Source organism: Rhinocladiella mackenziei, assembly GCF_000835555.1.
Source record: "Rhinocladiella mackenziei CBS 650.93 unplaced genomic scaffold supercont1.2, whole genome shotgun sequence".
Classification (NCBI taxonomy): Eukaryota; Fungi; Ascomycota; class Eurotiomycetes; order Chaetothyriales; family Herpotrichiellaceae; genus Rhinocladiella; species Rhinocladiella mackenziei.
Window position 1 is genome coordinate 1,594,493 of NW_013550603.1, and position 12,947 is coordinate 1,607,439.

General features: G+C 50.5%; 5 protein-coding genes across 5 annotated transcripts; 2 read left to right on the forward strand and 3 right to left on the reverse strand.

The window, feature by feature from the left end:
* Nucleotides 1–413: 413 nt before the first annotated feature.
* On the reverse strand, nt 414–2,154 carry Z518_02381 (uncharacterized protein; the record flags this gene model as incomplete). Its single annotated transcript, XM_013419409.1, has 2 exons — nt 414–1,909; nt 1,971–2,154. 2 exons carry the CDS (start codon nt 2,152–2,154, stop codon nt 414–416), a joined length of 1,680 nt encoding a protein of 559 aa, XP_013274863.1.
* Nucleotides 2,155–3,273: 1,119 nt separating this feature from the next.
* Nucleotides 3,274–3,968, forward strand: Z518_02382 (uncharacterized protein; the record flags this gene model as incomplete). Its single annotated transcript, XM_013419410.1, has 3 exons — nt 3,274–3,435; nt 3,491–3,816; nt 3,887–3,968. The coding sequence occupies 3 exons, from the start codon at nt 3,274–3,276 to the stop codon at nt 3,966–3,968; spliced, it is 570 nt and encodes a 189-aa protein (XP_013274864.1).
* Nucleotides 3,969–6,126: 2,158 nt separating this feature from the next.
* On the forward strand, nt 6,127–7,089 carry Z518_02383 (uncharacterized protein; the record flags this gene model as incomplete). The annotated part of the gene is made up of 1 exon (XM_013419411.1): nt 6,127–7,089. One exon carries the CDS (start codon nt 6,127–6,129, stop codon nt 7,087–7,089), a length of 963 nt encoding a protein of 320 aa, XP_013274865.1.
* A 2,317-nt stretch (nt 7,090–9,406) lies between these two features.
* On the reverse strand, nt 9,407–9,826 carry Z518_02384 (uncharacterized protein; the record flags this gene model as incomplete). Its single annotated transcript, XM_013419412.1, has 1 exon — nt 9,407–9,826. The coding sequence occupies one exon, from the start codon at nt 9,824–9,826 to the stop codon at nt 9,407–9,409; it is 420 nt and encodes a 139-aa protein (XP_013274866.1).
* Nucleotides 9,827–10,542: 716 nt separating this feature from the next.
* Z518_02385 (uncharacterized protein) lies at nt 10,543–12,067 on the reverse strand (the record flags this gene model as incomplete). Its single annotated transcript, XM_013419413.1, has 2 exons — nt 10,543–10,649; nt 10,705–12,067. The coding sequence occupies 2 exons, from the start codon at nt 12,065–12,067 to the stop codon at nt 10,543–10,545; spliced, it is 1,470 nt and encodes a 489-aa protein (XP_013274867.1).
* Nucleotides 12,068–12,947: the final 880 nt, after the last annotated feature.

Here is a 12,947-nt window from a genome sequence, read left to right on the forward strand (position 1 = left end):
ACGATGCTCTCCTTTGCCGGTATAAACATTGGACTTCGACACAAGCCAACGTGGCGTTCTCGATCATAGCCAATCTGAATCAATTGTCCCCAACCCAATTAACACATATTCAATCCCTGAGCGGAACAGACGGCATGGTCAGACTGGACCAGCCCAGACCCAAATAAAGTATAGAATACCTCACGTCAGGTCTTCCTCATGGGTGGTACTAGTAGAAGAGGCCAATGGACCGCCAATGGTGCGATGTCAAGCGATTTGAGATGCATGTTGAATTCGATTTAGTGTGAAACTAGCCTCTCCGAGCTTTTGATAAAATGTACATCATCTCGCTTTCCTTCTCTTGTTCCCATGGGCGAATATGTACTAGAGCAGCAAAGTTTCGGTAGTATATTTGATAAACCAGCGACAGTACCCTACGTGCCGTAAGAAATCCCGTTCGCACCGGGCATCAAAGTCTCGGTGGCATCCTCGGCCTCGTCTTCCAGCAGATCACGTTTCATGCTCCGACTCTTGACGAGCGTGAAAGCGACCAGGGCGGAGCCGACGACGACAGCAATGCTCATGAGAATAACATTGACCGGGATGGGGTTGAGATTGAATACGACATGCGTGACAGCGTCGAGGGGAGATTGGAGAAAATTGAACAAGCCCGCGAGACAGATGATAAGACCATAGACTTTGCCGAACGTTTGGAAACCGAAGACCTTGGCCGCATAGTCGGAGACGGTTGTGTAGTAGAAGGGGCGGTACACAACGAAGAGGCACACGTTGGCAATCGCCGCCCACATGTACGGTAGACAGCCTAGGATACCGATGAGGGTGGCGGTAGCCACGAGGAATCCCAACGCAAATGGTGTCGATGTGTTGTCGAGGAGAAGGCCGATGAAGGGAATACTGAGTACGCCGCCAAGAGGCAGAGCGACGTCGAAGAAGTCGTTGACAATCTTCGCCTTGTGCGTCGAGCCCAGTAAGTATCTCTCCTGAGGTCTGATGGTGGCCACGAAGTAGTTGATGCGTGTCATTTGAACCACGGTGAAGAGGGTAATGAGCCAGAACCACGCGGACTTGATCTGCTCAAAGGCAGGGTAGCCATGCATGGCGCCCCAAACACCGGATTTGACGTTCTTCGCCTCTTCGCGCTTCTGGCGTTTCGTGTTGGTGCTCTTGTCCAGCAAGAGATTCACTTCGGCGATGGTGCTCTGGCGTCGTTCGCGATAGGCGCGACGTTCTTCTTCCGAGATTTGCGGAGGTGTTGGAGCATTGATTTCCTCTTCGGCGTCCTTAACCACCTCGCTGACAGTCTTGTATGATTCCTCGGGCATGATCCAGACTTGGACGATGAAGATGAAGATGGGGACGATTAGATAGATGAGGAAGAGACGGTGTGTGTTGAGTTCCCCCCCGGTAGCCTCGTAGAGAAGGCGGAAGACGAGAAAAAGAGCTGAAGAAGAGTCGAAAGCGCCGGTCAAGAGGGCAAGGATGAGTCCCGAGTTCTGCGGAAAGGTGTTGGAGAGCTGGAAGGAGGAGATGAAGACGAAGGGCCCGCCCAAAGCAAGGAAAAAATAGCCTGGGGTGAAGAGATCACCTTTGACCTTGGAAGCAAAAGAGAAGAGTAGAGCTCCGGTGGCCAGAAAAATGCTCCCAATGATCCCGCAGACTCGAGGGCCGTATCCGTCGAGGATGGTGCCAATGGGTAAGGCTGCCACATTGGTGGATACGGCAGCAACCGTAAACATCAAGTTCAGACGAATCTCTTGCTTGTAGCACGGAGACGCCTGTCTCTCCACCTCTTCTGGGGTACAGAACTCTTGGAAGACGCCTTCGTCGATGAGGACAGGCTTGATGGCCGCATAGCCAAACACAATGCCGGCGGCGAAGAGGCAGTATACAATGGCGACAACCACCTGAGCTAGATTGAGGCCGTCAGTGGGACGGCATCTTCTTGACGTGCACGCCATCATCTCACTTACCAATGCGCTTTTTCTTGGAGACTTCCTCGAATTGGAGAGCGGCCGTGACCACGCTGGCTTTCCGGTCGGCAGGAGGAACCCATTCACTCACCGGGTTGAAGCTCATTCTCCGTTGGGATGAGACGCTGGAGCCTCTTCTTTCCCGTTCGAATCCATCGACGGAAGAGAGCCGCGTAAGAGACATGGCGAATTTTGCTCAGGCGACTTGACTTCTCGTGCCCGTGCGGTTCTGAGTGGAGGAGAAAAAAAATTTTTGGGCTGGACCAGGAGTCGCAGCCCGCAGCGAGGGGAAATCTCGTAGCGAAATGCGGAGAGATGAGATGAGGGTGGGGAAGCAAGTGAAGAAGTCAAAACCAGTACCAGATGAATCGAGGGAGGGATGGAAAGAAAGGGAGGAAGAGCGAGCTCTGCAGCTATATGAAGAGCCCTCTCTATCTCGGTCTTCGATACTGAGTAAGTCGAAAGCAATAATTGTTTGTGTTGCGGCCTCTAACCGGAAGCTTTCAAGCCACCAGCTGATAACGATAAGGAAATTTTGCACTTGGGGGTGAAAAACGAGAGGGCAGCTGGCCAGTGACAATGCGACTTGGCGGGGGAGTGGCTGGAGGGAGCCGACCACCGATTCTCCATCAAATCATCTGTGTCCGCCGCTTGCGTCTGGTTGTCTGGGGATCAGTGGCCACCTCCGACTGCCTCTAGGGAAGGAAAATTTGAACCCAAAAATTTCTGAGATTGACACAAAACATTCATACCCACTCACCTGTCCACAGCGATGTCAGATGATGCGCTCCATAAGCGAATGAAACGGCCCAGACTGATGGCCTCGTCTGGCTGGCGGCTGCGGCGACTCCCTCCATTCATAGCCGCCCAGGTAGGCTCCACGAGGCTGCCAGAAATAGACTGCGAAACAGCCTCGTCTCTCAAACGGAGAAACCACCACCATCCATCCTCTCGTTCATTCACGCGTTTCGAGACTGACCGGAGACATGTAGTGGTCTCTCCGAGTGATACAGTCTCAGATACTTAAGCTGGCAGCAACTCCTTCTGTCGACTCGGACGGTCTCTCGCCTTCTCAACCCAGCTACAACACAACTCTTTAAGTCTAACTGCCTCGTTCCCTTTCCCAGAAAGTTTCTTCTCCTCAGAAACTGTACTTTCCTTGCCTTTCCTTTTCTCTGGACAACAGCAAAAGGCTCGACGCCAAAAAGCTATCAATCACGTTCCTTTCTCTGAACCCTTTGGCAGCAACATTCCTTGGTTCGCTCCATCGTCTCCACTTTCATTTCGCGGTCTCTCTTTCAACATGGGTCCTGATCATGGAGTTCTCGGGGCCACCTTCAAAGCTACCAGAGCCTTGCAGATGGCTTCCATGATCGCCATCATCGGCATCACAGCCAACTTCATCTCTGAGATGGTCAGCGCTGGAGCCACTCCGCCGTCAGTCTTGATTGCAGTCCTAAGCATCGTAAGTGTTGCGATCTAATCTGGGGCCCCCCAAAACCCGGCTGACCTTACCCCAGGTTTGTATTGCTGTGTTGTATTGTGCCATCACCGTCATTCTTTATTTCGACAATATTCTTCCTTTCTTGATCAGCACCGGCATTGACGCTCTTTTCTTGATTGCTCTGATTGTTGTATCGGTCGTGGTTGGAAAGCCCCTCTCCTACCTCGATTGTCAAGTCCTGGACGAGACTTCGAATGCCACGTCGAGCGCCTATGACTTTACATCGGCCTTGGGTAACAGTCTCAATCAAGATGGCAACGTTGACTATTCACAATGGATCGGCACCTCCAAAGCCACTTGCCTCGAAATGAAGTCGATCTGGGGATTGAGCATTGCTCTCTGGTGAGTGGAGTCGAGCACCCACACCTGTGCGTTGGCAAAACCGGAAGCTAATTTCTTTGGCTTACGATAGCATTTTATTCACCTTTTCGGCCGTGAGCACTATTTGCCTGTGGAAGAGAGCCAAGGCTTCTGTTGACAAAAGTGAGGCATGAGGAAAAAAGGGCAGGAAGAGCAGGCGAAATGACAAAATTGACTTGTTGAAGCCCAAAAATCAACCGCAGACGATATAGAAATCAAAATCAAAAAAAAAAATAAAAAGGGGCCTCCCAGGAGGAGGAACCTAGGCATTGGACGAGCTCTCCTCTTAAGAGAGAGGTCCATGGCAGACTGGCATCTGTACCCAAGGCCCGGGGTTCGCATCAAAAGTCTCGTCTGATGAATCTTTTGATGAGTAGTTCGATTAATGCATGATAGAAGTGGCATGGACGGGGCGCACCCGGGAGTGTCATCCCCAGTATAAATGTGTCAATTAATGATTGGCAGGAATGTCATAGGCTAAATTTCGCTCGACACTCCGCTTGCGAAGTTTGCAAAGTTCTTTCCGCCATTCTAGACGATCAACATCGCGCGACTTTTCCTTCCAGGGAATGGATTCTGCACATGTGTTATGCAGCAATAAGGGTGAAATGTCTAGATAGGAGCTGGGTGGTTGGGGGGGGGTAAGGAAGAATCCGTAGCGAATGTTGACAAGTTGCATCAAGCAGGAGAATGTTAGCATATTGCCATGTGGGGACTCGTGCTGGACCGTTTTCTTTTCGTGACCTTTTTGACGTGACCGATGAAACCTCTTATTCTGCAGGGCGTGGTCCTGCGTCGCTGAGGCTCTCCCAGGTGGAAATTGGACCTGATTGCCTTTCATGGTGGTTCGCGAAGCACGAATGCGCCATTGTCAGGCCGCTATCTGACCAGCGTGTCCGTTGTCCGCGGGGGTTGCACAGTCAATTGGGTGGGGGGGAAGGGATGGATCAAGGTGTTACAGCATTAGCAAGCATATAGAGATGAGGATCAACCATTGAGACCGCCAAAGAACTTGGGTCAGACGAACACAGGTAGAAGAGGAATCTAGGCGTATCGGTACAGTCTCTCCGGTTCCGAGGTACCCAATCCAGTAGTAAAATAGGACGCATTCTGCACGAGTACCTACGAAGGTACAAATCTACATGTAGCAAATCCCAGTGTCCCGTTGTCCTGTGACAGAAGGAAAGCTTTAACCAAACTGCCGGGCCGGTAGGGGGCTGTGTGAACCAGGAAGGCAAACGGTTCCCAAGCTAGCATGGACGCTAGCGGGCGCTTTGGGGATGGCCTCGGACACCGGGATAGGCACTCTAGCCGCACCAAGACTAGTCAGATTACAAGTACTAGCAAAAGCTGGATACAAAGATGCCCTGGCTGGTGTCCCGAGTCATGGATCCGAGTTGCTGGGAAACTTGTTTTCATGCTGCCCACCACCCCCAACCTATCTGCGCCATTGACCCGTATTCTCGGACTCCCAACACATTATTCGAGTAGGTATGAATTGCTCGTTTCTTTGTCCCCGCTAATTACGTATCCACTATCTGCTATCGTACACTCCCTGTAATGTTCCGGTTTTCGACAGCAGTTCCTCGTGCTCTTTTCTTTCCTCTGTATCATCCCATCCTCTGGCACGGGATTGATTCAATTGCGCTGAACTTCGGGCCTCGACTTTTACGCCGTCCAATCTCCTCCACCCCCCTTCCTCCTCCTGGGTCTTCTCTCTGCACGAGATGACGAGCTTCCCTTCCCGGCCCTTGGCCGAAGTATCGCTCACAGGTCCCAGCTTGCACTGACTCCGACCCTGGTCGCCACCTTTGCCTTGCACCAGGAGCCTGGTCACGAATACCGATTTGTCTTCCTTCCCCGGCGCGGCCAAGCGACTGTCGAACCTTGTATCTCCCGCCCATTCCTACCCTCCTGTGTCTGTCAGAGCCCCTCGTTACCAAACTCTGGCCCGCATTTGACTACTGCAGGTCATTGACCCATTGGAACTGGGTGCCATGATCCCCACCCTCTCACACTGAACTACTTGGCACTAAATAACTAAATACCTCGTCCTGATTCCTTGAATATGACCAACTGACAGCCCGTCGCCCATTCGACCCTCGCTTCCCGCTTCTCTTCTCGATTTCAGCATCGTTCTTCGTTGATTCTTCCGACATCACTTTTATCATTTCCGAATTCTACCTTCCCTTTCTCGAGGCCCTTCTTCCCCCGGCCTTTTATCAGACGTGCCTTCCAACGGAAGCTCAAACGTGCCTGTCCGGCGTCGGCAGGGACCATGTCTATTCGGGAATGACTTGCTTGGACAAGGACATGGATAACCTAAACTTGTCCAATGTAATTCCCGTGGATGAGGATTACGGTCGCTATCAATACGAAGAGAGAGAAGAAGAACAGGATGCAACCTCATCTTACACCATAGCCTCGTCTGTCTACAATTTCCGAGTCGAAAATGGCCGTCGATATCACGACTACAAAGATGGTCATATATTTCCTTCTGACGACGTCTCACAAGAGAACGAGATGATTGGCCATGAAATGATCCTCCTTCTGCTCGACAACAAATACTACTTGTCTCCTATCGACGAATCGTCCCTTGGCTGTGTGGCCGACGTGGGAACAGGAATGGGCCTGTGGGCCGAAGGAGTCGCGGAGAAGTATCCCGATGCCACCGTCGTGGGAATCGACACCACGCCTCATGAACGGACCACCCATCCGAATTGTTCGTTCATCATATCCGACGCCACCGAAGAATGGGTTCTGGATGACCCGTCCATGAAGTTTGATCTCGTCCACCTGCGATACATGTTCGGCGCCATCAAGGACTGGGCTGCTTTATACAAGCAAAGTTTCGACAACATGAACTCGGGCGGATGGATTGAACAGCTGGAGATAGAAATCAAGGCCTCCACCGATGACGATTCCGATCGGCCAGGCAGCCACATCAAGAGAATATGTGCCTTGCATACAGAACTGGGTGCGGCGTCGGGAAGGGAGTTTGACATTGCGGCGACGATGAAAGAACACATCGAGCAGGCCGGCTTTGTGGACGTACAGCAGCAGAGACTGAAGCTGCCTCTCGGCCCTTGGCCAAGTGATCCCAAAATGAAAGAAGTCGGCCGACTCTTCGAGCGATTCTACAAAACGGGCTTGCAAGGCTGGCTGCTCCACATCTGTACTCGGTCCTGGGGGGTGAGTGTCTTCGGTCGGCTTCACATCTTCATTGCCCACCCTGCAGAGGCTGACATTGCGTGACCAGTGGACTGTTGAAGAAGTCAACAATGAATGTGTCAAAGCTTTCCAGGAAATCAACGCTCGCCAGCAACATTACTATTTTTCCCTGTGAGTCCAGCCAACGCAGCCAGCCACACCATCTGCCGTCAACCGTCAGCGAAGGGTTGTGTCGTTGCCTTGCTAATCGGACCTGCCAGTGTCATCGTCATCGGACGAAAACCTTGAAGAAATTGTCTTGGCCGGTGCCTTTGGGATATCCTTCGATGGCTTCTCAGTCTGCCTTTGATCTCTTCCTTTCTTTGGAGCAGGGCTCTTCATCAACCTAGCTAGGATTACGATTTGTCGTGGTGAGCTATCCAAAAAGGAGCATGGGCATTGGGGACCACGTGGACAGATCATACTAAAAGAAAAGCCGTCCCTCGGGAAACAGCACGATCATCAATGCATAGAAAAGCAATGGGGGAGAGGGTCGTTGGTAGGGTGGACGCAGCCATGTGTTCGGTACACGGATACGTTGAACCTTTCGGGATCCCGGAAAGGAACTGCCAGATCATGTCACACATATTGGGGGGATCGTGGAGTCCTTGACATAACAATTGCATGAACGAACCTGGTCACCGGGTTGAAGGATAAAGATTGGGACCAACACCATGATTTCGGTGTGGTAACGCCGTCATGATTCTATGATTGAACGACTCCAACATGTGGGAGATATATAACGACTTGAAAAAATATAATGCTCAGCGACAGGCGTCCCGTAACGGGAGATACTCTTCTTCCTCGAGATATTAATGATGATATTCGTCTGGCATATCAAAATGAGGAACCTGTTCGCTCACTAGTGTCAATCATTCCACAGATATGACCGACTCAATTATAACCACTCTTGACCGAACTTGGTCCTTTTTCCACCTCATCGGTTGGCTTTGACGCTTTTGCCCCAAGAATGAATTTCAGATTTTTTAGAAGCCGAATGCATCTATTAATGCAGCACTTACGGAAGGCAATCGGGAACTGGTTCAGAGTGCCGATTTCTTAGGTGACTTTGACTGATTTGGGGGGCAGGCCGCACCTTAGCAGCCTTACATGGTGCGGGTGATCGGCTTGGTGGGCTCCAAGGATGCCCGAGAATTCGGCGTGCAAAGATGTCACATTTTAGGCAACCTTTTCGCCCAAATTGTTTTTTTATCAAGGACAAGCACCTTTAGCTCCTCCTACCTTTACCTGGTGCTCCGGGACGTCGCACGCCATGCGAAAAGCGCTTGAGATTCGAAGCTTGGATGCTGTGATGCAAATATCGGTCTCTATGAAAAAATATCGCAAGGCAGCCCAAAAGAGATGAAATATCTCGTCGCCATAATAAGACGAATCTACAGTAGGCCGCGCAACTCCGCGTACCCTCCAACGGTGCTTCTCTACCAGATAACCCAGAATTGGGGTGAGGAACTACGACCTGCCCAACTCAGTCGAGGGGCGTTTCAGCTGTTGGCGTTCACTTTTTGCAGTTGCTTGCATGAATTGTCCCGCCTTACCTGGCTCCAGGAGAAGAATTGCTTGGCTTCGATGGCAAAAAAACAAAAAGGCACGGAACGATGCTCTTCTCTCAGTGGCCGGTGACAGTAACTGAATCCTATGAAGATGATGACAGTTTTCCATCAGCCCTTGCCAATATCTATCCTACCGGGGGGAACCGCCTCGATCAAGTCACCATTCTCAGAATTATGCTCTAAGTGTACGGTGACGAAATAGGCATGACAACCAGAAGTCTAGTGGAGCCAATGAGCTCTTTCGCTTGACATGCATGCTTCCAAATACCTTTCGAGGCCGTATCTCGACATCGCCTTTGAGATTTCAAGTATTAAACACGTCGAACCCCCCATTCTTTATATCTCATTTCCACCATCCAGCAATTCGATAGCAACATTCCATCCTCAGCAAATTCACCATTCGAGACACATCCACTCCGAGAACCTTTTCAGCCTCACCAAACTCCATCAACTAAAATGGCCCAATACGAAGGCCAATGCCACTGCGGTGCCACCGCTTGGACCGCCGTGATCCCTGAAGAAAAACACATTCTGTGCCATTGCGAAGCCTGCAAGCTCATGGGAGGCAGCAAGCCTTTTGGAAGTGAATACTATATTTGAGATGTACTGTACAAGGATGAATTCGTCACACATTTTCTTCATGGCCCTCGAGGAACTATTGAACGTCACACAAGCCCTGGAAAAAGAAGTAATCCGAACCGCGTCCTCATTCCGTTCATGTCAAAGCTTCCTAACATGGCGTGAAATTTCTAAATAGCTCGATTGCCATCAAGCCCTATTATTCTTCCCCATCACCCACTACTAACAGGTGGAATAACCCCGACCTCATCGCCCGTTTGAATCAGCATGTCCCATCCATCCCCTTTTCCTTCCTCCCGATTTTCCTCTTCCTTTCCCTCCGTTTCGAAATCGAAGTCGAGATCCACATACTCCAAATTCACCGTAACGGCGGAACTTTTCAAGATCTTCTCCGTGAATCCCGGAAATCGGGCCTCAAGCATCTTGAACACAGAACGTAATGTGCTCGGCGCAGGCAGCATAAGGGTCTCTGTCGAAGTATATGTGGAGGCCGAGGCAAAGAGGAGAAGTGTAAATGTTCCCGCCTTAGATTCTGCATTCGAGGTTGAAGTGGTGGATGGCATTGTCTCCTGCCTTTTATCTTCTTCTTGGGAGGGCCCAAATCGGGAGGATATGGTCGTGGTCGCGGACATGGAGATGCCCAAGGCGGGAAATCTTTGGAGTTTTTCTCACCCTCCACTCTCTTAGCTATTTTCGGACGTTTTCTTCTCCTCCTGGTTTCAGAGTTTCATCAGCGTTAAGAAAAGGCAACGGTACTCCTCGCAAGTCCGACACAGGCCGGGGTCAAGCCGGACCATTCGTCTTGTTTGTTCACCTCTTTAGACCGATCGAATATTCTTTCCCTCTTTCTTGCCCCTTTTCACTTCCTTTTCGTCTTTGGGCCACGCCAAAGCTTTTCACCACCTTGCAGGTTTGATTCCTCTTTCACAGGGTCAAGTGCAAGAGTCGTGTGCCTATCAACGTGTTCCTAACAAAGTCATATCAGAGCGTTGGAACTTATTGGGAATGCGAAGACGGCGGAGAAATAATGATCCGGAATAGCAATCAATGCGGGGGGGTCTAAACATGCCAAGACGGAGATGGCCATCCCATCGAATTACTTGTGGATGAATGACGTCATCCTTGTTTACGCTTTTTTCTCTTTGTCGCGCTGGGGCATCGGTTCATGTTCAACCATGTCTATGAAAGAATCGAGCTTTATCTTTATGAACTCAATGCACAAACTAATACCATGTACATTCCCTTCTCACCCGAGAATTTCTCTTTTACCATGTGCGGAAACAAAGAGTCTGGTGTTGTCTTTTGCTCTAATAATCGACTTCCCCTCACTTGTCATTGTACACATAATCTAGTGCTCAAGGAGTCTCAAACTGCCTTGGACCACGACATTTTCCAGGATGGAGCCAGGTGGGATGTCAATGGTGCTGTTCTCAGTCGCGACGATGATAACAGTGCCTGCATGAAACATCAGTGCGGTGAACCCAAAAAAAGGTATAAACGGAGAACTCACCTTTCAGTACGATACCGCGACCAAAGTTGACATCTCCGGTAACGGTCAAGTGATCTAATTCGACAATATTGGGAATGCTGCTCACTCGCTTTTGGAACTGCGCGACTTTCTTGAAATCACTGCCCAGCTTGATCAATGGAGCAGGACCAAATCGGTTGGGATCAATGATCAATTGACCATGGCTCAAAGTGTAAAGGTTGGACTTGACAAGCATGAGATCTGAGCAAGTTTTGACGGGCAGGAATCGTCGTCGAGGGACGTTGACACCGTGAGCGTTCTTGAAGTGTTTGATGGCCGCACCCACAGCGGTTTCCAGTTGAACAATGCTGATGTCTGCTTCACCCTTCTTGTCCGCCGGGATGGATTTCTCATTGGGGATGATTTCCATTTCCAGTTCATTGGCCTCAACCACACGTTTGATGGCTCGGAGATTCATCCAGATGTTGTTGGTGTTGAAGTACTTGAATTTCTTGATCGACTTGAATTCGTTGACGTACTGCTTGGGAACTTGAGCAATTTCCAGCAGTCTGGCCCTGCCCTCGTAGTCGATGATGGTACCACCCTTGACGTCGGCTTTGGTCTTGTCGGTCAATTCCATGATGTACTCGGCTTTGGTCTCGACCATGTGTTGCAGAATGCGAAGATCGACAACGGCACCGAGGTTGTCAGCATTGGACAAGAAGATGATCTCAATGCCTCGTTCAAGGAGCTGATCAAGGATTCCACTGTTGTAGAGCGACTCGAAAATATCCCCGTGACCAGGAGGATACCAGTCAGACAGTTGAGAGATGTAGGACTTGGGTGCCGGGAGGAGAGAGTCTTTGAGGACGCGAGGATATCGAGATTGGTTGAAAGTGAGAATGTCGATGTTGTGGCCCTCGTACTTCTTGATGATGGCGGCGGTATCTTCGTCGGTGTTGAAGCTGTTCATCAACACAAATGGCACGTTGACATCGTAGGTGCGGTTGAGATATTCAATCTGTCGGACGGAAAGATCGAGGAAAGACATGCCATCTCTAACTTCGATGACTGATTTGGGACCAACGCAACCCATGGAAGTCCCAAGACCACCATTGAGCTTGACGACAGCAAGTTTGTTCAGGAACTCGACAGCATCGCTGTTGGGCAGGTTGTCATAGTTGACGACCTGGTCTGGGTTGGGAGGATTGATCTTGGCCCAGTCAATGGTGTTTCCCTTGGCTCGGTCATTGAGGTATCTTCTGAATAGGGAAAAGAAGTTGTCCATCTCTGCCTCAAATCTCTTCTTCTCTGCCGGATCTTGAACAGTGTCTGCGAGGTTATTGAGGGCATTGCGCATCTGGCTGGCGGCCACATTGGTGGATGTGTTCTCAAAAGCCTGCATGGTAGGAGATTTGGTCAGTGAACAGTGTTGATGTTGACGCGTGATCGACAAAGACGATGGTGATGTGGTAGAAGGTTTTAGGAAGTGGCATGTTATGATGCCGGTCGGTAGTGAATATCAACAGGAAGGCGGTGGCGCTGAAGACGACATAGTTTCGCCAAGGGGTAACGCTGAGCGAAGAAGTTGAGGAGGATGAAACCAGGTAAAGAAGGCTCATTTAGTGTTCAGCACAAGCCGGTCTCTCTTGAGATGGAGGCTTGGGAAATTGCGGCGGAAGACGGCCAGAATATTGGGGGAACCGCTTCCGTGGGGTGGGCAGAACGAGGAGTGGGATTTCCATCTTGAAGCGTATGGCGAAGTGGGTATGGGAAAATCTCGACTCTTAAGCTTACCACATGAGATTGGGTTTTGCCGTGATGTCTCTTCTCAGCAGGAACTGGACCATTGCTACCGTTGGCGGCTGCGCGGAGGTGGGAGGGAATAGCTTTGGAGGCCATGGTGATAGCTGCGGTGTAGATTTAGGACGGGTGCGCAGGAGGCGGAGAGAGGTAAATTAGCAGTATCAGACGGATCTGGAGAATCCGAAGGTAGATTAGCGACCTGAATGCGAGATTGCAAGCCGACAAGAGGTGGAATGACTGTGGGAAGTCGAAGGCTGGGGGAAGTAAAGAAAGTGTTAATTGAAAGGGAAAGAATGTAGAAAATGGGATGGCAAAAGTGAAGGTGAATGCGTAGGTGGGATGAGAAGATGACGAAGTAGCAAGCTTTGCCAGAGGCATGGGCAAATCAGGGTATTCAGTATTTTCTCCAGGACAGCCCAACATTCCATCAGGTGGTGCGTGGATCGTCAGTCCAGGGCCTGCGATAGTTGCGTCGCTAC